The sequence below is a fragment of the Caloenas nicobarica genome, chromosome Z (assembly GCF_036013445.1).
Source record: "Caloenas nicobarica isolate bCalNic1 chromosome Z, bCalNic1.hap1, whole genome shotgun sequence".
In the NCBI taxonomy this organism is placed as follows: Eukaryota; Metazoa; Chordata; class Aves; order Columbiformes; family Columbidae; genus Caloenas; species Caloenas nicobarica.
In genome coordinates this window covers 81,034,053-81,059,199 of record NC_088284.1, presented here as the reverse complement: position 1 = coordinate 81,059,199, position 25,147 = coordinate 81,034,053, and the positions used below count along the sequence as shown (strand labels likewise).

Genomic DNA, 25,147 nt, shown 5'->3' with positions numbered 1-25,147 from the left:
GGGCTGATCTGATTTCTATACAGATTTTTTTCCACGGGATATTTTCAGCTCTTTGCACTAAATCTGTTACAGGGATTGCTGTTTTTAGGAAAGGGATGATCTAAAATTAACATCCTGTATGGGATTATTAGAATACAATGAGAAATAATTTGCAGAACAGTATACTGAAATCTTTTTTAGTCTTCAGAAATTTCAGTGCACTATTAGAAATTCTCTGTCAACTGTTATTGCATGTTACAGTTCAAATTCACTGGAGTCATATAGCATTTCTGGGAGGAAAATGGCCTTTTGAAGTCAATATTTTTTACATTCCTAAATATAACATTTGCAAGGTCTTTAAAGATAAATGCATTTTCCTTTTTGAGAAGTGGTTAGCATCACTTTAATTTTTTAAAATTTTTACAAAGAAAAGTATGTTTCCCATCTGGAGAAGAAATGTGTGTAATTATGTTTTACATAAACTTGCACATCTTACTGCTAGTGAAGAAGATGTTGCACTGAAATTTAGTGTCATTCAGTCTTTTTTATGTTTAAGAAATATCCTGCTTACATTGGTTCAGTATGTAAATTAAATATAGAAAACATTCACCACAATGGAAGTAATATTGCTTTGAGGTTTTTTTACTTGTTTCTTACTCTCTTGCTTATAATTGTGCACATAATCTTTTCATGTACAACAATTCATTGGAAATATTGAGATAGAAAATACGTGCTGTATTTCAATACGTTATTACTCAAAGCTGTACTTAAGGTGAAACTGCAGAAATATGAAATCTTACATGTTTTAATACAGAGAGCACAGTCTGGTCATAAAATAGATGGAGCATCATCTTTTCAAAAACTGTGTCAAACAATATCAATTACATTGCAATTAATTCAGCAGAACACCACACAGCTCAGCTTTGACCTAAACCAAATGGCAGTAGATAAATCTGTCCCATTTGTTCTTCAGAGAAAAGACGGGGGTTAAATTTTCAGGCAGGTGTTAGAGTTTAGAATAAGAAGAGCCAGATGTGTATGGAAGCTACTTCAGTCTCATGAGGCTGGTTTTAATTCAGCTATTTCCCTGGAGTACCACACAATCAATGAGTTCCAAATCCTGGGGCTACCTGCCTTTACGTGAAATCATGGGAACGTTTCTTCACAGCATACTACCGAACATGTGTGGAAAAATTAGAGCAGAAATTAAAGGTAAAAAAAAGGTCAACTTGAGGAGTTACACGAGCAACATATTTCTTTGAATTTCCAAAATGACGAGATGATAACTAAGTGGAAATGCTTAAAGAAGAGATGTATTACTATGAGGAGAATGGAAAGCAGTTCAAAACTCGTACAAAGATTTTTAATATATTTTCTCTCATTGTAGGCAGTGTTTTAAAAGTCAGCATATGTAGGTCATGTGCAGCACAGTGAAAGGCACTATAGCTAGGTGAGTCAAATCAGGGAGGGGTTTCCAAAGGATGATTTTTGAGCCTGCTGTCCCTACTTCAGTATGTCTGTAGAAGTAAATTGATGCATTGTATCTTGAATTAGCCTACACAATGGCATTCAGTTCCACTTGATGAGACGAGCTTAATTGGCTTTAAGAAAATAAAGCAAGGTAAAGGAAGATGTACAAGTGAAAGAGAGGGCTTGGCGCTTTATTGGATTTTGAGGCCTGTGAGCCATGTGTCTTAATTGGGGCCAGTTGGGATCATTTAATAATTGCTGTCAGAAGATCAAATTTAATTCTCTTTATAAAAAGACCACAGTGGGATAGAGTTAAACAAATTGTCATCTGAGGTTTCAAATGAACGAAGCTTTAATTAGGTTGATTAGGATGCTGTAAGACAGAGAGGGTAAGAAACAGGAAATTGATGAATCTGCTGTGTACTATGTTGGACCTTATATGACAGTACTGTCAAATATCTTTATTTCAAGAAGATATACATTAGCATAAAGAGCTATAGTGCAAGAACAACATGTGTATATAAGTGCTTTACATATACACAATAATTATAACTTTCTGAAATCTGTAATTTTAAGCAGATATATTAATATTTTTATGATCATAATCTTGCCTTTAAGATTACTTTCATACATTTTTAAATCTGCTAAATTATCTTCTCTACTTGTTTACGTATTCACTGACTATGCCAGATGAGAATTATAATATATTTACTGAAAGCAGTCAGAATTTCTCGATTGTGTAATAAATATTCACTGTACTTACTCCTCAGAACATTTGCATAAAAAATCCCCAGGTTTCCAGCAGAGAAACTGAGTAAAAAATGAAGATGGCATGAAATATTTTTCAGCAGAAAAAGGAGTAGATCTCAGCCATGTTCACATCCCAACTTTAGATTCAATTATTTACGTTATGCTGCCTGCTACTTTTGTTGCAGCTATTTCTAATATTTTTTTTTGTCAGAAATCGCCTTGCATATCAATAGAACTTGAAAAGTACCATTTCTGAGAAAACATAATGTACATTCAAGGCCACAAAAAATTTAGCTAATGTATCTTTGTATTGATTATGTTTTGTTTTTTCAGCATGCTTCTAGGACAATAATAAAATGAGCGATGCTGGCAATGATCTGTTTAGGGAAAAAAACCCTGCCCATTCAAGATAGAACGGAGGCTATCGAGCAAATTGCACTGTATTTCCCTCTGCAAATTAAGCACATTTTATATGTCTGTTTTCTTCTGATATTTGTCAAGGATGTTGACTTTTTGCATTGGCTGCTGCCAAATGCAATGTGTTTTGTATGTGTAAGAAATCAAATAAATAAATGCAGCTGCATGTGCTAATGGAGTGGTTACAGCTGAGGTTCAGCAGGCAGGGTGTGATGCTCACTTGTGGCTTTTGTAGCTGTAGACAGTGGTAGGTCTATCTCTGTGGTAAACACCTTCCATTCCAGTAGAAAATTTGCTTTTACAGGTCTTGAGGTGAGAGCTGTTAGACTCTGATTCTGTGAAAAAAATCAGAACAAATTCTCACGTGGAAAGTATGAATTAGTTACCTAACACAATCGTCAGAAACTGAATGTGAACTATGATGTGGTTGAACAGCACGCTAAATTAGATGGGGTATTTATGTCTTTGTAACCGACTCGAGATGGATCTTTAGCATCAAAAGTGCAGCTCTTTTAGCTCTTTATCATATCAAGGCGTAATTCCTTGATGTGCTCTATATCTTACTGCATTCTCTCTCTTTTCTCTCTCTTTCTCTCTTTTCATGTGAGTGCTGTTAACACAAATATATCTATTGCTTGCCTCTGTCTCCACCACAAAGGACCAAAAAAAAAAAAAGCTGTAGAATATCCCACTAAGCCAAAACAACAGAAAATTCCTTCCTCAACAGAAAACCTCAGCCAGTGGTTTCAGGCACCTTGCCCATTTCTTCTCCCACAAGGCATCTTTTTCTGTTTTCTCCCTCATAGCAAATTCCATCTTATCTTTCCTTTCTTATAGCCATGACTGTTTATGCATTTTTTTCTGGTCCCAAACCAGTGGGAATCCAGTTTGGATCTTCTAGCATAGGGAGTTGCCTCTTGTCAAGATACAGCCAGGAGGTAGAAAGCAAGTAACTTCAGCAAACAAATGATTGTGTGCTAGAACTAGCAGCTATGGCCATGTACTTTATTTCTTGGTAGTCAGAACCTTTCATTTTTCTAGCAGATGTCTCATTCTGAACATGCAAAATTCCAGACATGAGGCACCAGACAATATACATGCAAGGTTTATTTCCTATCATGTGGCTTATAAAAGGTATCAGATCTTTGTAAGAACAATATAAGTGCTTCTTTGCTGTACTGCAACTGTACTTTTCTTATTTTCCTTTTTTTAGAACAGATGTATTCTGAGTTCATGTGTTTCTACTTAAATGGTGTGTATTTTGTATATTTAAAAGCAGCAACTTGTTCTAATTTATGAGATTTGCCATTAGAAAAATACATCTATTTTACAGACAGAGGCAGTTCCTCACCCTTATTCAGAGAAACACAGGTGTTTTCATTTTTTTTATTAGCCTTATTATGTACCAGACATACATTTTATATCCTTTTGTCCTTGGGAAAAAGTTGTCTGAATGGGATTGGAAACATTAATGTAGACTTTTCAGCTGTCGTCGTCATTGTGAAGACTGATATATTTCCCTTGCCTTTTTAAAAAAAAAAATTTCTTCTTCCTCCTCATTTCAAACCTGCAGCTGTCTCTGGGCAAGCAGTTGAGTTTAGGGAGTATCATAGGTTTTATACTCATATTTATTATATATTAGCATTTACACATAATGAATGAACAGTTAGCAGCTGAAGAGCTCTCCACTATCTCATGAAGTCTACCTTTCATTTCAGAAGAACTATATTTAATTCTTGACATTTCTGGGAAGGTCAGGAATGAAAGGGAAAAGGCTGTGTTTTTAGAACTGTGCATACAAATGAGAGCAGAGCATCTCTGTATCCTCTCTAAGAAATGAATTGCCAGATGAAGGATGTACTGATCTGAAGTTGCTTGAGAAAACTAATCAGGGTACTTAAATATGAAAGTTATGTCTTTAGGTCTATGTTGTAGAAAAAAACAACTTTCTGTTTATCTAATAGCATAGCTGTAGCTGGAGTGGCCTAACACCACAAATGAGAGATGATTTCTAGGCAGGGGTAATTTAATTAGACCAGCTTCTGTAGCTGGAAAAAGAGAATGAGTTTGGGGTACATTGAGAATCCAAAGAAGGCCTTGTAGACCATAAAGGCAATTTATTTTTTCCAAGTCTGCTTCTAAGTATCAGTGATGGATCTGTTCTTACGTTTGCATTAGTGCAAAGGAGGAACTGCATAGAAATCAGTAGTATTCTCTGCATTTGGAGTCACATCTTCCTGATACTCCACCCATCTTTGACAAGTCAGTGATTGCCTTAGGTGAGTGGTTGCATCATGCAAGACATCTTGGAGATAAATAAATAAATAAATGCATACATATATACATCGCTAAGGAATTAGTCAGCCCATACAGAATCAAAGTCTTCAAGACTGAATAGGATAACAGCAAATTACTAGCTATTTTGCTTGAGAGACTGGCACATACAGCTTCCATGGATCTCCCCAGATTTGGTCAGATTTTGAGGAATTTCTGTGGCTCAGGGCGACCCGCTTGAATTTGATTTCTTCGGTTCGCTGGTAGGAAGCTGAACCATGTTAAGGGATATGCTTAAGAGATATTGCCCCCTTTTGGCTTGACTAGCTAGCCAAATTCAGGGTATTATGGGTCCTTTCCATTAGGGCAGAGAAACCGACAAATGACTCAAGTATTTCCTTGATAGTTTACAAAGATTTCTTGCATCTCTAAATATTGCAAGACTCAAGAATTGATGTCCTTTATCAAGCATTAAAGTTTGAGTTCCCTTTCCCATTGGTGGTAACTCCAAAGCCATTTCTCTGTGTCGGTTTTTCTTCAGGTCTCCACTCCCTGTATATTCTAAAACTGAGGTCTCTCCCAGTGTATCTCAATTTTCAGCTTCTTTTCATGGTCACAAATCACAAACCTCCATAAAATAATACCTAACAAAGTTCCTTGCTGTTTTTCATTCAAGTATCCGGGTCCATAAGGTCACAGAAGTTACACTTACCAGCAGTAATCCTACTCCTTCTACCTTCTTTCATCTTCCAGATGTTACTTGAGTCACTCTTAAAATGGCGACATCACAAGCAACACTCTCCAGCCAGAAAAAATGTTATACCACCTTACCACATTTATACAGTTTTGCTGTCAAGATATTTCCCATCACTAACCCAAAACAGTTTTACTTTCATTCAAGCTTTACCTTTATGATTGTTGTCACTCATTTTGGTCATGCTGGAAAGGATTCCTTTTACGAAACTCTTCACAATATTTCTATAGAATCTGTTGTCTGGTAGAAGCACTCGTTTTCTTTTAATGAGGAACTTATTCACATCTCAGTTTTTATGGTCTTAATTTCTACAGTTATGTTCCCAGTTTTAAGGTACTTTCACCCTCAGTTTTGTCCCTGTTCTATGTTCTTAGATGATCTGTCTTAATTTTCAGCTTAGTCTTCCGATCAAATACAGTGCTCACTCATTTATTTGCTCAGTGCTTTAAAGAGACTTTGGGTTATCATGTTTTGTCCTGTTTATTAGTGCCACAAAAATCCCTGTTTCTAAGAGCTTCCTCTTTTCTCTAAAAACTTCCTAAAATTTTCATTTGCAAATGTGTAAGATATCCCTTTTCAAAATGTGATTATTAGTTTTCTACAAATCTTTGTTCCTCCAAATCTTTGTTCCTCCTCACAGAGATGAAGTGATGGTGGTGCAGCACAAACTTAGAATAGCAGAACTCAGCTTGTGTCGTTAAACATAAATAGGCATCATTACAGGTCCCCCTTGAGCAAGAAAAATTAGAATCCTGGGTCAGAATATATAAAAGTCCTCTGGAGATGGTTGGGTGGAGATGAAGGAGACCAGGTCTGTGGAGATCTGAACAAGATCACCTGTTTTACCCAAAATTTAATTCTTTTCTCCATCTACTCCATCTATTGCTGCAATACTGATCATTGACCATAGTTCAGGCACTGCTGTCTCCAGCTCTTGTCAAAGTGTATGTACCCAGCTTACTTGCACCACTGCAATTCAGCAAATTATAAGCACAAAGTAATAAAAAAATCTTTTTCTGGTAACAAAGAATTATTTTGAGAGTCAATCCTTACTTTCTTCAATAGAGGACAATCTAAAATTGTCTGCCACTGGTATTAGCATTACCAAGCACTTGTGCCCATGTTCAGACTGTGATTTGATACTGCAGTACACAGCTTTTTCCAATAACACCTGGAATTTTCCCCTGATTCTTAAAAGCCGTTGTGGGGATTTATGCTTCTCACCACAGACTTCCTCGCATACAAGCACTAGTAACAAATCTGTAAATCTAGACCTAAGCACAGCCAGAGACTGCTTTCAAGTGATGCAATGACTTAACTCTAGAGATCTTAGACTTTTCCTATAATAAGCCAACACTCTCCAAAGTCCTTTGCGTAACACTACTCCTGAACTGTAAGCACTAGTATCTTACCCAGTATGAAAAATATCTTTAAGTATAGGTATTTCAAGATCAGAGTAGTTCCAAGACACCTTTTCAACACAAAAGGTTGAAATCATACACTGTTGGCCACTGAAATACTTCCTCTTCTCCTCCAGCTCATTAAGCAACAGAACGAATTTGCAAAACACCTTTCTTGATATTTATTGCACATCTATTAACTATAATGTGACAAATTTTTAGTTCAAGACTCCTAGCTGAAATCGCAGTGGTCCAATTTCCCCACTCCATTTTCAGACAGTTTCCCATTCCTAGTCACTGTCTCCATTTCAGACCAATTAGGTGATTCAATTTTCAGTCCTTTATTTTTTTCTTTGTATTATTAGCTTGTCTGATTCAATAAACTGTTATGCTTGACCCTGTCTCCCAAGCACTTCAAGGATCCTATTACACTTTTATTGGTCAGACTCCCCTTATGTCTGTCTAGCTGCCAAATGTACACCATGAGCCTGATCATAAACCTGTAAACTTTTTCTTCAAACTATTTAAACTATTTACTTCCCCCCACCCCCTTTTTTTTTTAATTGGGTAGACAACTAGCACCTGCTAGTCATTGTAGATTTAAAATCAGCTTTTCACAGGTATGTTTTTTAGCGTACTAGCATTTCACTGAATTTCTTTCCTTAGAATATACATTTGTGTCTGCATTCTTTGCTTTACAAATCAAATATTCTTCAAAAATATTGTAAATTAGCCAAGTCTTCCTTTCTTCATCAAGCGTAGCAGGCACATATCTCTTCCTACTGGGGTGCAGACAATCAGTTTTCATCTAGATTGCCGGTGGCTGCTTCCTCTTCTGGTGCACTGTTGCAAGGAATGACTCACCATCTGTGGCCAATTCCACCATCACTTGGAAGGCCTTTGGCCTCCTGTCATGGATCTTTGTCAGCACGTCCAGGTTGGGTGTAACGTGTACATACTGTTCATAAAACCCTCCTTCACTGTGCCTGATGGATGAGGCTCAGCACGTCCTCTGGAAGGTAAGACAAAGTCATTCCTTTCCTCCTCATGTAGGCATGGATCAATTAAACTGACAGGTGGCTGTGGACTGGATGTTGAGCATCTGGATAATTCAGTCTTTTGAAAAGCAGTGTCTGTGGCATAATAAAGTAGGGCTACTATTGAGAAGTACCATCTTCTCCACTGTTTCGACCATGATGTTTAGTTTGCCCAAAAAAACTCTTCAGGGAAACTTTGCAGAACAATGGTGAAAAAAACCTCTTCCATCCACTTTGCATTACTTCGTGCTCTGGGAAAAGATTTGTTGTACTGTATTTGAGCTGTAAGACACAGTGACTGCAGTTGTCTGATTCAAGGGAGATGAAACATTCCTGCATCTGGTTTTCTGAAGTCTTTAACTCCAAATTCCAAAAAATACACAATGCTAGATATTCTCATGCCTCTTCCTCCTAGGCATATGAATGATGGTGCTGATCATAAGACAGTAACTTGACTGGAAGAGAGGGATTTTCTGCAATTCATTGCTACTTTGTCAGTGTAATAGGAATATGTTCAAATATAAATGTGAAAAGCTAACAAGGTATATCTTTCAAAGCTCAGACTTAAAAATAAACAGATTCTGCTATCCTTTAAAAATGGAGAGGCAGAGAGACAAAAGGATGGAGTATTAATTGGAAGAGACAGTCTTACAATTCAGCGGATGCTTTCAAAATCAGTAGTAAAATTAGTGAAATATGAATTCAGATCAAATTATTCATTTTTTTCTTTTAATTAACAATTTAAATATAGGGAAATATTTTGCAGTTTGCAAGTTTATTAACTTTTTACTCCTGCCTTGATGCAAAGCTTTACTGTCCTTGAATAGTTCTCCTTTATAAATTAAACTTGTGCCATAAATCAGGAATCTGGTTAGATAAATGAAAAGATGAATAAGCTTTGGTAGTGAAAGATTACAAATATTATACTTATGTACAGACTGTTTCAGTTTGACATTCTCTCTGTCTAGTAGTCCGTAGTATTTCATCTGTTACATTGCATTCATTATGGCTTGGATGTTTGTTTTGTACTTCCTGCAGCAAAATCCATGATCTCTTGAGAGTTAAATTTAGCAAACTGAAATGAGCTCCCTTCCAATCTTTTCATGTGGCAGCCTGGCCATAAGATCAAAACACATAAATGTAGGTTTTGCTTAATTTCTAAATCAGGGTGTTGTGGACAGATGTTTGAAACCTTAAGATGACTCAGTTCCATTCGTTGCATGGTTTTCTGCCTGGAAAACCATACTGGCGATAGTGCCATTTCTGCTTTACTGACGTATCGCCCTGGTGATGACATGTATAATTTTATCATAACCTTTCTGCTAGTGGCCCAAACTGTGTCTTCTGTAATGGCCATGCAACCAAACCACGCTGAATGTGGAGGAGCAATTCTATCTTTAATATCAGCTGCTCTCTGTCAGATAACATGAAAGACAGTCGCCACCTTCACCCTTTTCTGTATTTCTTTCAACTTTATCCAGCTCAAAGTGACAGACCCAAAATGATCGGTGTTGTTATTTGGCACAGTGTGTCCAGCTGTTTCTTCACTGTGTAGCTTGTCTGTATGTGGAATGTAGTTGGCTAGGACTTTTAAGGAAACATTTCAGTGACCATTTTATTTGAATATGCGTTCCCCGCTGTGGATTTTCATGGTTATGTTGCAGTTTTCACAGCTGATTTTTTGTCAGAAAAGTAGCTGGTATATTCTTACTCAGTACTTTTAGATTTTTATTTAGAATCTGATGCAAAACTCTTTTGAGTAAACAGAAATACTTGCACAAAAAGATTTCATAGATCTTTGAAGTTACTCTTATATATTAGGATAAAAATGGTAAGAGAATGGGGACAGCATTTTTTTCTTTACTTCCTTATATCAGAATAATAAAAAAAAATGGTTTGGTTCTTTAGTTTTAACCTAATTAGTCCACTCAGAATGCAAGCTGCTTAATGGAATAGGGACATCTTTATGGCAAGTTTGTTTCTTTTGTAAAGCAACCATGAAAATGCTCAACCCTAGCACATTTTAACTCAGCTTTTCTCTGGCTGCCTTCTTGTTTATAAATTAAATATTTTGACTCTCCTGTTTTGATACTCCTTATTGCCCCTGGTGTGACTGTTCAAAGAACTCTTTGTCTGGGGTGTTGCAGCAGAGCAGATTCAGACAGTTCTGCTGAGAGAAGGAAGTGGAGAGTTTTGGTTCCCATTTTGCACTTCTGGAACAGTTTAGGGAAGGAAGCACCTTTACACCTTTTATTGTTCGTGGTTGCTGACATCATATCCTTCCCCGACTGCTCTGTGCGTGTTTCCTCCCATTCTATCAAGATCCTTGTGTGTTGCAGAGGAGGGATAGTGGGTGTGCATGTGTGTGCGTGTGCATGTGCACACATGTGTCTGTGTAAGAGAGACAGGAGCAGTCAAGTCATCTGCTGCGTTTGTCCATTAGTTCTTTTCCCTGCTCAAGGCTCAGATCAGTCTTCTGTCAGCTACCACTGCCTCTGCCAAATCACATAGTGAACAGAAGCCCGCCAAAAATGAAGTTCCTCTTTTTGTAAGCACTCTGATTTTTTTTTTTCTTTTATGTTTGGGTTTGCAAAAAAAATGCTGAAGGGTGTACACCATATCATGTAACTATGTGTTTCTTTAAGTGCAATTTGTTTGTATGTAACCATGTCATTAAGTTAGAAGGTTTCTTTTATGTGGAGAGTTACTCCAACAAAGCTTCTGGAATTATTTTAAGTTCCTTTTTATATTTTCTTGGATAATGAAAGCCTGCATTTACAGGCATTTACTGTATTTGAGTTTTGTAGTACCTTCAACTTTTCTAGCTAGTGTGCTTTATTAATGTTAGAAAAATACAATTTATCTGTTAATATTCAATGCTGTAATCCTTAATCCTGCAAGAACTTTCAAAAATATTTGAGAACACTGTTGATGTCCTAAAGCAACCATAAGGTCTTTGGTTTCCAGAGTTCTTTATGTTCTGTTTGACTGGGAAGTCACCAGCTTTCGAAGGTTATAGCCCTTGAATCCGATGCCTTGATTTATTCCTCTGAATCTAATCGATTTGGAATCAATCCAGTGATCTGCTTTGTATGTGTACATGTGCAAATGTGTACACTAATGAAATTAATAGAACTCTGGGCAAACACATAGTAAAAACAGCACATGAAGAAGTATGTGTTGATACTTTAAAAAGTGTGTAAAAGAGTAAGATGGATATAGAAAACACCACAGCATTCCCAGTTTGTGTCTAGGAGCAGTAAAAATAGCAGAAGAAATTATTTTTCAAAAAGGAAATAAACTTGCTGGAAAAACTGAAAAGCTTTTATTTGAAATTCGACAAGTAAGCAAAATGCAAATGGGAGAGGGATGTTTTCATCAATGGAAGAAAACTTAACCCCATGTCTATTGAAGCAAAACTATTTTTCTTTGCGAAATGTATGTTGTATACCTGTGACCTAACACATTCTGTCTTCCTTCAGGTTCTCTCAGATTTTCTGATAATATTTAATAACCAAATCATCCTTGCTCCCCTTCAACTTTATTTTCTTGCACATCCATTTTTCCTCTTAAAATAAAGCTAGCATACTTAGTGGATTGCTATAGGTAATGAAGAAAAAAATTCTGCTCATCAGGTGTTGCATGAATTACTTTATGATACTTCTGTGCAGATCGCAGGAATTTTAAGTGTTCTGACCTTAAACTGCCTATAAAAGCTTTTGCTGTTTGAAGACTGGTCTTAAATGTGGAACTGATAAGTGTGTGGGAGGGACGCAACATATTGTTCCACCACCAAGATATTTGCCCTTCCTGGAGGATTTTCTCAGTATTCAGTGATTTTTTTTTTTTCCTGAACTCACTCAGCAACATCTTGATGTGCAGAGCAGATCTAACCCTCGCTAACGTGTCACCACCACTCTAATCTGTCCACCCTGACCTTCCACCTTGCAGAGAACGAGAGCTTAGGCGGGCATAGGGCTGTGAGCCGATAGTGCCCCTGGCTCCGGCTGAATGAAAGGGAAGGAAATTGTTCCATATGCATTTGCTGTGGATTAGCGTGTTGGCTTTACTGCTAGAGAGAAAGCCTGTTAGAATCCTTTGGGTCCTGCATGTGCATGGGAAAAACCATTTCTCACTTGCTCTTTGTGTCGGAGGTAAGGCTATAGGAAAAAAACAGGAAAGAAACCCATTCCGAGGAAATTTAAAACTGTTTCTAAAAATAGGCTGGGTCTGTTTGTCAACACTGAATATCAGATAAGACTGTCTCCTAGCCCTGTTTGGAAAAAAAAGAAAAAAAAGTTTTATAACTACATTTAAACAATTTTTTTCAAACTTTTGGACTTTTTTTTGTTTGTTTTGTTCATATGATGAAGAGCCTTTGTGTCTTTTTAAGCAGTGAGAAGTTAAACTGTTTTCAATCAAGTAAAAAGTAACAAAAACATTTTGCAGCCTTTACAGTTTAGTATATCGGCAACATGAATTGTTCCATGTTCTGTATTATGGTAATGATTTAGGCATATATAAATATATAAATAAATAAATATAATAAATATATACTATATATATACTATATAATATATAATATATATAAATAAATATATAAATATGCCTAACAAATAATATAAAAAGGCATTAATGTACAGAAAAGTTATAAGTATTATACTTGAAAATTTGTTTAGCCCAGCAGATTAATTATATTATAGTAACTAGTTAGAAAATTCAGACTGACTGCTTATTTGTTAACTTTTTTTTTCTTAGAGCAACAAAATACTTGAGCAGCTTAAAGTTTAATGTATGCAAAGGAAATCAAGAGAGAACCGAAGATCAGAATAAGTGAGGTCTAGCTTTTCTACCTCAGTAGGTTTGAATCAGAGCCAAATAATGGATTAAATGGCCAGGACACCGACTTAGTGTTACGTAACATATTGTGAGAATTGATCAAGTTGGCTGTGACATGACTAGCTTAAAATAAATAAGGAAACACCAGTCTCTTGTTTTAAAATTGCTAATTTTTTATTTCTAAGGCAATATTTTTAATATACTATGGATCTAACAAAAACTTGAAAAAATAATTTTAAATTATTTTTTTTCATTTTTTTTTCCTCTTCTGTATTTAAAAGACATCTGTGCTGTTCTGTTCAAAATATATAAATATAAAAATGACGTAAATGAAATTTAAAAGGGAAAAAAATAGCATCTTTTACTTTAGTGCTAGACTGAACATTATTTCTGCATTTTCTTCTACATCTATCAAGTCTGTTATTGCCAAAAATACTTTGCATATGATATAAATTAATTTAGTGATTTATGACATTTTGTGAAATATAGAATGTGTGCTGTGTTATGTATTTTTATATATTACATCTGTCTTAAGTTATACAATAGAACTAGTATTGTAAAGTTCAGATCTAGTATTAGTGCATTACTAAAATAGTGAAAATCTTTTTTTAAATATTCCCAATTATCATCTGCCCTTATTATTCTATGCTATATATCTTGTCTTTTGGTGCAAGAATTTTTACAAGGAAAGATATACGTGTTTGTCAGAATATTTTAGAATTTACATTGAAATGAAATGAGGGAAAATGCACTACTGTTTTCTTGAAGTATCTTGAGTAATACTTGCACTAATCTATATTCTTAAAGACTAAGGTTAAAAATTTTGGATTTACAGTAGCTGGCATGTCTCATATATCAAGTAACACTCTAATAAAGGTCCATCCTATTTGCATAATGAGGGACATTATCACCTCTGCTGTCAAAACACAAGATTGTTTTCCCTTCAGAAATGAATTAGCTGGCCTACTTAGCATACATAGGTACAGAAAGGTTCGTTAACTCTCTGATTTTGGTAATTTTTCATATTAGAGCAGTGACTGATATTTAAAACTAGAGACACCTAATTCTGTTAAAGTTTTGGCAATATGTATTTCAGTCCTTTTCTTCATTTGCTGATAAATTGGCAGGTTTGTTCATAAAAATAAACCTTTGAATTAAATTATTGTTTCTGTATGCATTACTTATTTTGTAGATGCAGTAATTTTTATGATAATTTAGTTGTACACTAAATTATAAGTTGTACACTAAATTACAATGAGGATGCTTGGTCCGCTCCATATAATAACTTTCATCTAGTTATCCATTTCGTAATAACTTTTGATTTGCTTTCTTTTCTTGGCAGGAACGGATGCAGGGGACTGTGAACTGAGTAGTGGAAGTGCTGAAGAAGGAGGTTTGTTTTGAGGAAACAGGAAAGAGGAAGAAAAGAGAAGGGAAACATACATAATTTTAAGGAAGAAGGAGAGAAAAAAAAACGGGGACTATGGGGAGAAAAAAGATTCAGATTACAAGGATTATGGATGAACGTAACAGACAGGTGAGTAGCAAAAATACTGTATTTGAACATCGTATTATATCTCTAAGGTGACTTATTCTCATAAGTGATCAAAAAGTTGCTATCTTTGTATACATATACATATACCTACATATATGTGTACATATGCACAATGTGTGGAAGACCATCAAAGAAAAAGTACTTTTGGAAACAACCAGAAACCCCACACACAGTTTTTTCAAGTTTAGTAACATGCATAATTTAGAAATTTATTACTTGAGGGCTTGATTTTACAAAGATTGATGTGTGTACTCTACTTTGGGCCCCCTCTGCACTCGCTTTTAGTTCAGTGTGTAACATACACAGTTAAGTGCATCTGCAAGTTGCTACACGATACAGGTTTTTACTACTGTATCTCGTGAACTATCATAATATGAGTTTATTTGCAGGAGGATGTGCAAATTAAATTAAAATAAATATTAAATATTAAATTAATAGATCCAAACTAGTTATGTTTCTATGTGTTTGCAGTGGTCTTATTTTTACCTCCTTCGTATAAAAATGACACCACCATTAAAAAAACCCTCATCTTTTCATGTCTGAATTTCAAAAACAATTTGAGTAGCCTAAAACATTCTAAAGCCCACATACAATTACGTTGGCATGTTGTTGTTACAAAACAAAGTCTCAGCTACTGATGCTATAGCTAAATAGGTCCAGCAGGACTCGTTAATTTATTATTACCACTGCTTCAGATAAAATGGCTGAGAAGCTGTCACACATTATCAACACTATTTCTGCCAGTTAAAATACGATCATAACAGAATCTGCTTTCCCATCCAACAATTGACATCTTAAAATAAAATCGGTTAAAAGTTGCTGCTGTTTACATTTGATGTAAATGGATGAATGTTTTATCGTAACTGGAGGTTCACAAGCATGAGAAACTCTCTGTAAAATTATTTAACACTATGATTAGTGTTCATGAATGTGGCTGCAATTTAGGAGTGATCTTCAGTAGCTGCTTTTTAAGAACTTGATACTAAGTTACTATTAATATATTAGTTCTATTCATTTGATCTATAAAATTCTTCAAGTATTCAGGTTGTTTTTGAAGAAGTTATGTTGTTAGTTCTCAAAGATTTTTATAAAGCCATAAAAACTCAGCCTAGGCTTAACAACAAATTATAATCTTTAAATATGCTTTCCAAGAATTTTTATATTTTGTATTTTTAGTGGTCACTGATATCCTCCATGGCAGGAAGTCATGTATAAAAGCAAAATTATGTTTATTATGGATATATTTTGTGTTTTCCCTAAGGATTGCCTATTGTTGCGGACCAAGCCAAAAAGCAATAATTCTATCAGTATAAAGCCATCACTATATTTATTTTAAATTGGTTTATAGCTCAGAATTGAAATTGAAGTTGAAATATTGAACTGAATTTATCACTGAACATTATGACACTAGTTCTTTGTAACTTTCCCGTATTATTATTATTTCTTTTTGAAGTGAACCTGAATTATTTTGTAAGTGATACTACAAAATTTTGCTATTAGTAACATCAGTTCATACAATTGCTTCAGTGTCAACTTGCTTACTCAAATACAGGATTTATGGAGAATTAATTCCCAGTTTTGTCAAAGAGATATCTTTCAAGAGGCTAAATTGACTTTAAATAATGAACACAGCTAGTCTTTCAAGCCATTCACAGCAGAGTTTAAAGACTTCTAGCACCAGCTTTCAGAACTAATAATTATGAATAAAACTATAACAGCAGAATACTAACAACTGTAGTGTAAGTGCAGAAAGTGTTTATCTTGCTAGCATTTGATAATATCCATAATGTTGATTAGTCACTGTGAAGTCGAAGGTATAGATTTACATTACTTTACCCTGCACTTAGTATAATTGGCTTGATTCTGCTTTTCTATTTTACTAATATATTGAAACATAGTTTAGAAGATGTTTCTACTGGTTTTATCCTCTTTGCATTTAGTGCCCTGATATAAAGCTCAGGAAAGCCAATGAAAAGATTTCCATTGATCCGTTTGGAATGTGGGATCAGGCCTTTTAGTTGTAGTGATATACATGTGATTAAATACAACTGGATTTTCATTAACAGCTGATTGACCTTTCCATTTGTATGAGATGTTGTCTTTCGCAAGCCTTACTGTTTCTTAGAATATAATGTATTCCATGAGCTATTGCTGCTTCAATGAAGCCGTATCAGTTTGTTTCTTAACTTACTTCCAGTAATCTAAAATAGTAACTGGTTTATATTCCTGTATTATTCTTTTAATTTGATGACATAAATATATTTGGATGCACAAAAACGATTAAGAGATTGCACTGGGAAAAAAAAAGGAAAAAAAAGTTTGAAAGTTTTTGATTAATAAAATTAAGATACCAGCTGAAACACTGTTCCACGAATGTTATTTGTAGCTCCATTTACTGTGATATGGATGGAGAGTGTTTTCTTTTCTTTCTTACTACCTCACCAAAAGATGTTTGCAAGAACAGCAGCAAATCTGTTGACTTCTTATATTCAAGCTCAGTGCGGTTTCACAGTACAAGGCATGTTAGATGGGAATATGATATACGTGGTTCGTGCATCCTCAGCTATTTTCAAGCACATAAATTCTCTGCAGGACAGCACATGCAGGGAAAAACAGGTGGAACGCATGTTGAATGAGAGGAAATAGCAATACTTTAATTCTTCGGCCCTCTCCTCGTGCAAAGGTGAATCTGTTTGGATAACAGAGTTTTTGCAAAATGGTTTAAGTTGCTACAAGGCCTGTGGAAGGTGACTTCTGTCCCTGCTTTTTCACTCATTTGCCCAGTGTCCTGTCTAGCTATTGACGTTGACCACTGAATGGGGCACTTGTTCTATCAGTAGAACAGCTGTTTTCTTCCTTACTACTGTCTGCCATGGCATGAGACTCTCCAACTGTTCAAAAGTGCCCACATGAGTGGATTGGGAAGGACAAAAATTGTGCTGACCTACCTTAAAGAGGGTTTCTTCTGAGCAAGTCCAGTTGGTTGGGTTCGTGTACTCTAGTGACCACACTGGTAACAAATGTAAGTTGAAACTGTCCGGAGTCAGATGTCTGGCTGCATATGTCACAGAAATGTGCAATATGGGGATATTATCTGCACTTTTCCAAAAACTATTTGAAACTTTGCTATTTTGGGATAAGTTAAAGGAAAATTTCTGCAAGATAGACATTAGAGGCCCAGTCCTTTTACCCTGGACTGCATAAGAGCTCTGTCATTGATGTCAGCGAGTGCAGAATTCAGGATTTTAACTAGGAGGAGCCATTAATTTAATGTTGTTTCATGTGGTCTGCCAGTTGGCTATATTTTCCTGAGCCTCACAGTGGTCATGCAGTGACAAATGTGGCAAGGATGTTAGAATCTACTGCAAGTGATCACAAATTCCCTTCGGTTGTGAAAGTTTCAGGAAAACCTGTCTCAGAAAATTCCCTTTCACTCTGCTTTTAGACACGGGGAGAAGGAGCATGAACAACTGCCAGGGCTAGAGTAAATGTGTATTTATTTGTGTAGTTTAGTTACCATCATGATATTAAATGGAAATAAAAGCTCTTGAGACAATCCTGTTGTAAGCAGCCAATGTGAGCAGATACTTTCTTTTTATTATTTCAACACTAGATAATATAGTCTTCATAAATGTGGAATGAGTCTCTGGTAGTGTTGCTCAGGCTCATGAGATTGTGGTTACCTTGTCAACAGCCCATTCGGGTAGACAGCACACATGATATTAGTTGTGCTACCAATAGAACTGATAGCCAAAAATATTAGCACTGACATTTGATATTGGAAGATCCTGACTGCTACAAGTTCTTTGTGCAGAAATTGCAATCGGGCACATCAGAGAAAGCTGCTGTGATGAATTTTAGTTATTTTTTTAAAAAAAAAAAAAAGAGGAAGAGCATTTGCAAAAATGGGTGAACTTTATTTTCCTTTTTTTTAATTGAAAAAAATAATTCAACTAGCTATGTTATGGTCAACACGTGAAGTAAAAATTGTATTCATCTGCCTTAGAAAATTCCTTGTATTTTTCCTACGCATTTTTCATTGGTTTGAAAAGGGGCTTTCTGGTCTGCTGTAAACTGGGATCATCTGAAACTCTCTTTGCAACAGTCCAGGCTGGGCTGCCCAGGCCTGAAATAAACAGGTGTAATGAGGTAAATGGTATTATATTACTGTTATACAAGGTCACTTACAGAATATCTCATTAAATCCATGGTCTGTGAGCTAAATCCAGAGGTACATTGACCTAGGAAAGAGGGCATATTGACCCAATGCCATTCTGGTATCAGGTCTGGAACACCTTCTTGCTTTTAATCCACTGGTGTTTCCAGCTAGTATTAAGAAATATTAATATCAGGTCTTATATGGCAATCCACCGGTTTTTATCCCTCTTATCATCTTGCTCATTACCTCTGCTTTTTTTTCCCTGTTTGTACAGCATGCTGTTGTCAGATTCACAGTTAAAACTGAGTTGAGCTTAGCTAATGATTCAGCATACTGTTTAAAATATCTCTCTCAATTTGTAATGAGCTGCTGGGAGCTTAAGTGTTATTAAATACCATAGGAAGTGCACACTTCAATATTAAGGGGCTTAAATAGTAAGATACCTTTTTAAAAGTATCATGGCTGTGTAGTTCTATGGGGTACAGCAGTAACAAACACTTGCTTTTTAACTTTTTCATGCACAGTCTTTTTTATCATTCTTTGATTCCCACAAATCTGGAAAGCTGTAAACCAAGGCTTACTGCACTTATCAGCTTAATAGAGAACAAATTAAAGCAGATAAGTAAAGTGAGGTTATGGGGCAGGGTAAGAATATCCTGGAGGGAAATGACCATTTGCAGGAAGACCTAGATTTGTTCTACTGACTTCCATACCTAATGCTGCTAGTTTGAAAACTAATTTCAGCCTCATGTATCTATTTTTATCTGTGTTTCAGCACTGTTTAAAAGGAAACAGTAAGAGACTATCAGCTGAATCAGAAACTCCCCAGTAGAAAATGAAGAGCTTTGCATATTAGTGCTAATATGAGCACAAGTTAGACAGAAAATTTCTTTTTTCCACCATTTTCCTGATATTTTCAGTCTTCCTTCATGTGTTTTCTTCGTTTTATCCAAGATCTGAGATTTTATAATTTTTTTTTTCCCCCAGGGAAATGTTTTCATATGAAAACATAACTGGTTAATTATGCAGCTAAGCATCATTCTGCTCAATGAACCTTTGTCTTAAACATCATATGCTTTTTATCTTTTACATGTTTGAATTCCTTCTCTTACTTGCATTAAGTTGCACACGGTAAGATATATACTTGGAATATAGCATTACAGTTAGGTCCTGGTTTTTTCAGATGTGAAGTTGGGTTTCAGTAAATGAAGAATACATCCCAAGTTTACGTGACTTCTAAATTGTAGTGAACTGTACACTTTCAACGTTATGCCAGACCACATGAGAAGTAAAGTTTCAAGTGAGCTGTTGAGCTGAACCATGAATTTCCAGAACGTATTGTATTTAAGGTTAAGTGTGCTGGTATGTTCCAAGCATAATTTAGAATGAATTAGCATAAGGGAAATATTTAGGTCAAATTACTTTTAATTTGAAGTGCGAGCAAGAAACCTAAGAAAGTGCAGTAGTGAATGAGGCATCTGCCAAGAGAACCAGCACAGACACAGGCACAGCCTTGCTGTCTTGCAAGGAATGGTTTGGAAAGCCCTGAGGGAGAAAGAGCTGGAGGTGGGAAGCAGAACTGAAGCCATTGTGGAGAGGAAGAAGTTACACTCTTCCTGTTATGACAGGAAATGCAGACAAATGTGCTTCCTGACCATTTGCTCAGCAGGGAGTGAAATATTCTTTGACCTTTACCTTGTGAACATTTTAGCAGCACAGAACTAGTAAACATGTTTTTTTTACCCTAAACATCTATTTGTACCTGCCAGAACTGGTGACAGCACACCGAAAAAAATAAGTCTACTTTCTTATATGTTATATTAGCTACTGTGTTTTTGATAGAGATGATTTTTTGCCTAAAATACATATGTATCTGTACATCCATATATAATGGACTTAATCTAATCTCTCTGATTCAACAAAAGTAAATGAAGCATCAGAGATTTCTTGCATCTCTATCAGATTTTAGATCGTAATTTGTAAGTTAAAGTGGGAATCATATTGATACTGCCTAACCCACTAATTTCTGAGTTGCCATGTCATGCTGTTAAATAACACATCTTCAAATTATCCCTCCTTTCTTTACTCACAAAGAAAAAACTCATAAGAGGTCCACCATGACATGTCAGATTTGGGCAGACAGAATAATATCACTATTTTAAGTATTTGATCTGTTATTTATATACTAATATACTGAAAATGGGGTGTAGCACAGAAGTACAAAACCTTCCTTTTTATATGGATTAATCATGAAATATTTATTTGTTGTAGCTATAATTTCAGGGCATCCTGCTTAGAACTCCTCTTTATCTGGGCTATTCAGCAAGCAGTAGCTCAATAGGCTTGAGGCTTTCGGGGACAATGGCTCTTTTACCAGCATCAAATCCCTGCTGTCTCGTCCCTGTGAGTGATGCTCGAGGGTTACAAGAACATGGAAGCAGGCTGCTGAAGGTCCTTCACTGCTCTTTAAAGAGTCTTTCATTTAAAGTGGCATGCCCAGCTCTTGCATAAAGGAAGGTTTGTCCAGTGCGAATCCTGCACTGGTGCTGCTTCCCCATCCCACTGAGGGTGACCGTAAAGATTGTTGCAGCCGGGCCTCTTCATATGACAAGCGGATCTAAACAAAAATCAAATAGGAGAAAGGGAAAAGCAGAATATGACAAGAGCTGTTACCTCTCGAGTAGTTATTTGGGGTTTCAGCATGTGGTAGGATTAGGTGCCTGGCAGTGATGTTTTAGTTGAGAGCCCCTTGGTTTACACACAGTCAACTTGACTTTATTATGTTTGAAGTTATGTCAATTCCTCATGTAGTATCTCCTGTTTGTCACATACGTCATATCTACTGTGTTTGCTCTGGTCTCCGTGTCAAAAATTTAGACATTCCAGGTTAAATGAGGGCAAACAGAACAATGTCTCTTCTTGACCAGGCAGAGTCGATATCAGATACTTCTATGCATTAGCGGTCCCTGATTTTCACTAGTCACTCACACATGCTCAATGGCAGGAAACATATATGGGAAGGATTATGTGCAGATTCCCTGCTTCTCTCATTTTCCTATGTCAGCAGCTATATATCTTTATAACCAGGATGGGAAGAAGTAGGGGGAACACTGATATGTTGTCACTGGCTGGGCTGAATTGCTTGAAAGATCACAGGACTGTTACTTTCAAAATGCAAAATTTCAGCACGTATGCTGTGACTCTCAGTGACAAACACGGAGAGCTGTTGTGCTCTCAGAGAGTGAGATTCAGAAAAAGTACTAGAAGTACCTGAATTTAAAAACAAAGATGAAATAATCCCAAATCAACTCCCACCAAAATTACAGAAAGAAACAATGACTACTTGCCACAAAGATAAATAGTGTATCCAGAAGGCTGTATTCATTAAACAGGAGTATTTATGGTTGTTTCTCTTCCTCCACTGATGTATTAAGAAGCACATAATCGCTGTTACAAACTTAGCTAAATAAAGGCTTTTAACAATGGACAGTATTAGCATTTATGCACACACACATACTTAAATTTAAATTTCAGCACATGAAAGAATTTATACTTGCAATCAAGCAACATTAATTTCTAGTATATTTAGTTTAAGTTTTACATACTAGCAATTAAACAAGAAAGTCTGCTCTGGGACAAATCACCCTCTAAATGAAGAAAATCACAGTGTGTGATATGCACACTCGAATTCCGGCTGTCTGCAGACCCACTTATAGATGTTGCAATGACTAGTTCATAAACCATCTCTCAGAAGACTCTCGTAGCTTTATGTACGAAGAGCTGGTTGAGAGGTGTTTCCATGGCATTGAATAAAAGCCAGAGTTGAAGTAGAAAATCATCCTTTTAACAATCCTCTTTTGTCAATGTCTTTCCTTTAGCACATACAGTGGTTTTCAGCTTTAGTCAGAATTTCATCCAAAATGCATAAAAAGCTCGCCTTGATTTGTATCGAGGAAGTTGCAAGCTGACTACTTCACTGTTTGTTTGGTTGGGTTTTTTTACTTATCCCAATACTTGAAAGCAGCATCTAATTTGCTCACAGCCCATAAAGTCATCAGCATTTATGCTTCTTCACGTACAAAAATGCTGCAGACTTTAGTAACCTGCATTCTCAGTACTGCTATTCCTATTATGAGGGCAGTTTGGCTCTTAAATTTTTAAAAATAACATTTAAGTAAGTAAAATAACCATAGTGCTAAGACAAATAGTAATAGACTAGTGGATTTTCGGTTAATATGAAGGGATAGAATTAGGTTATTTTTTTTATGTTTCAGAGGTTCTTTTTGCAATACATATAAAACTATCCATAAAAGCACATTTGTAACAGTGTTTAGAAACTGTGTCACTGTTTCAAACCTTGTGTTTTATGTACACATGCTTAAAAAGGATTTAAAGGCAGTTGAATGCTGGCCTCTTATCTGTCCCACTTCCTCTCTCCACTCCACTTTCATTCTCCCCACTCCTCACACTGTCACGATAAAATATTATATCCCCAAAAGTGAAAGACTTCCTAAATTTCCTATCATTCTCCTAAAAAGGAGAAAAATTGTAAGCTGAAAAACATCTACAAATTAGCAGTGGCTTAGATAGCAGAGATAATCATATCTTGAACAATATCATCATGAAGTAAAATATAGTGATTTGATTCTTGCTGCTGAAAAAAAGTTAAATATTAAGCAGATATTGAAATGCATGCAGTTTCTTGTATGTCGTTTTTGGAACATGTTGATGAATTGTCTCACTATGTGTGTGTTTTTTTTCAGTCTTGCTAGTGTTCTTTATGTCAAATGACAAAATGACATTGTCTATTGTTGAATAATACTATTGTGACTGAGAACTTTGAATGCAGTATATGAAAATAAGACTATATGACAACTTGGATTTTTGGCTACTGTAGCTTTAGCTACCCAAAAGTTTATGTTCATGCAGATTGTTTGTGTCTCGTTCACACTCAGCATGGAGTCAGTTCAAGGGCAGTCAAATCTTGTTAGGTGTAGGTGGCTGCCTTCCACCTAGGCAAAAGAAACCAAATGTTTTAAATAATTTATGCTAATTTTTACCCTTCAGCAAAATTTCTGCCATACTAGAATGTTATCTGTTACCTTAGACAATGATTATCAGATACTTTTTGTTTGGGTGAGTATGGTTAACATCATAACAAATGGTTAACAAGTTGAGACCCCCAAAAAAGTTAAATAATAAAGATGCTGTCTACTCACATGGCTCACAAAAATATTTCAGTATAAGGAAGAGAGGTATATTCTTCTTCTTTATGTTGCCATATAGAAGAAAGTATGAAAAAGGCAATTTTTTTTAAATGGTTTGAAGAGTATTTTTAATCCTTCCCAAAGGTGCTGACCTCTCACTATACATTTGAAAATGCAAGTTCACCCCTACTATAAACTGTTGCAAAAGCATGACAAATTTGCATATATATATAATATATATACGTAAAGATAAGCCACAAGGAACGCAATATTTAAAAAGAAAAGTAATATTCTAGATCACCATAGAAACAGTAGTAGACAAAATTTTTTAATGCATTTATCAGCAGTAACAGAGAGCATTATCTGATAGATTTAGAAAATGTTAGAAAGACCAAGGAGTTAAAAACAAATCAAATTCAGAGCAATCAAGATTACATTTTAAAGAAATCATTTTTAAAAAAAGGAAAAAAAAGAAAAAATATCTAGCTGATTTGTTCTTCTTTTTCACTTTCCATAAATAGGAAATTTAACCAGTATCATTCTAGTGATAAGTATTATGAAATAAATATGTGCTATGCAGCACAGCTGTGTGGTTATTCTCAATGTTCAGGAGCACCTAACAGTAAACACAAACCATGGCTTTAAAGGTATTTCTGTACTGGAGTGTACTTTGATGGGAAGAAGCTGTAACATGCTAAATTCTGAGGTTTCTGTGCAACAGAAACCATACTGTACAGAGACACTCCACCTACAGCACTGTGGTCAAAAAGTTGATTGAAAGGCATTTTAGATGCAGAAAAATATGTTGAGTTAGTACATTTTATTTTCTGTATGTTTAGCTTTTTGTAAAACATACTTTTTATATGTGTATATATATGTTTCAACAAATGCATTGAAATTTTCTGTAATCAGAGAATCTCATTATTCATTCCAAATATCAAAAGCCATTGAGACAGACAAATTTAGAAAGGACTTACTGTCAATTATGCATATGTGAGACCAGTGCTTTGGAAAGTGTGTTTTTAAAATTCCTGAATGATTGTGTTTGGTGGCAATCCACCTTTTCTTCACAGTACATTGACAGAGGCTAAAGAGATTGAAATGACAATAAAAGGAATAACATTCAGTACACATTTGGAGAATAAATGTGCATAGCATTGGCACAGAGCCTCATCGTTCTGACATGGACTGGCAAATAGGAATTAGCAATACTTAAAGGTCATGTTTTCCATGGCCTGATGTGCTGGGATTTTAAGGTAGTCTGGGGTCACATTTAGCATTAACTTGCGTAAGGAGTGTGACAAGA

At 35.6% G+C, this 25,147-nt stretch overlaps 1 protein-coding gene across 14 annotated transcripts in view; it reads left to right on the top strand.

Annotated features, from left to right (window-relative positions):
• The window catches only part of MEF2C (myocyte enhancer factor 2C), a 140,398-nt gene that overhangs the window by 45,897 nt on the left and 69,354 nt on the right, over positions 1–25,147 (top strand). For 13 of the 14 annotated variants that reach the window (XM_065656252.1, XM_065656250.1, XM_065656251.1 and 10 more), the window contains one exon: positions 14,263–14,457. In XM_065656252.1, coding sequence (XP_065512324.1) covers positions 14,404–14,457 — 54 coding nt within the window. In that variant the 5' untranslated portion in view covers positions 14,263–14,403. Of the gene's footprint in view, positions 1–10,545; positions 10,630–14,262; positions 14,458–25,147 lie in introns of those variants that run through there. The other variant, XM_065656254.1, reaches the window with a different exon arrangement.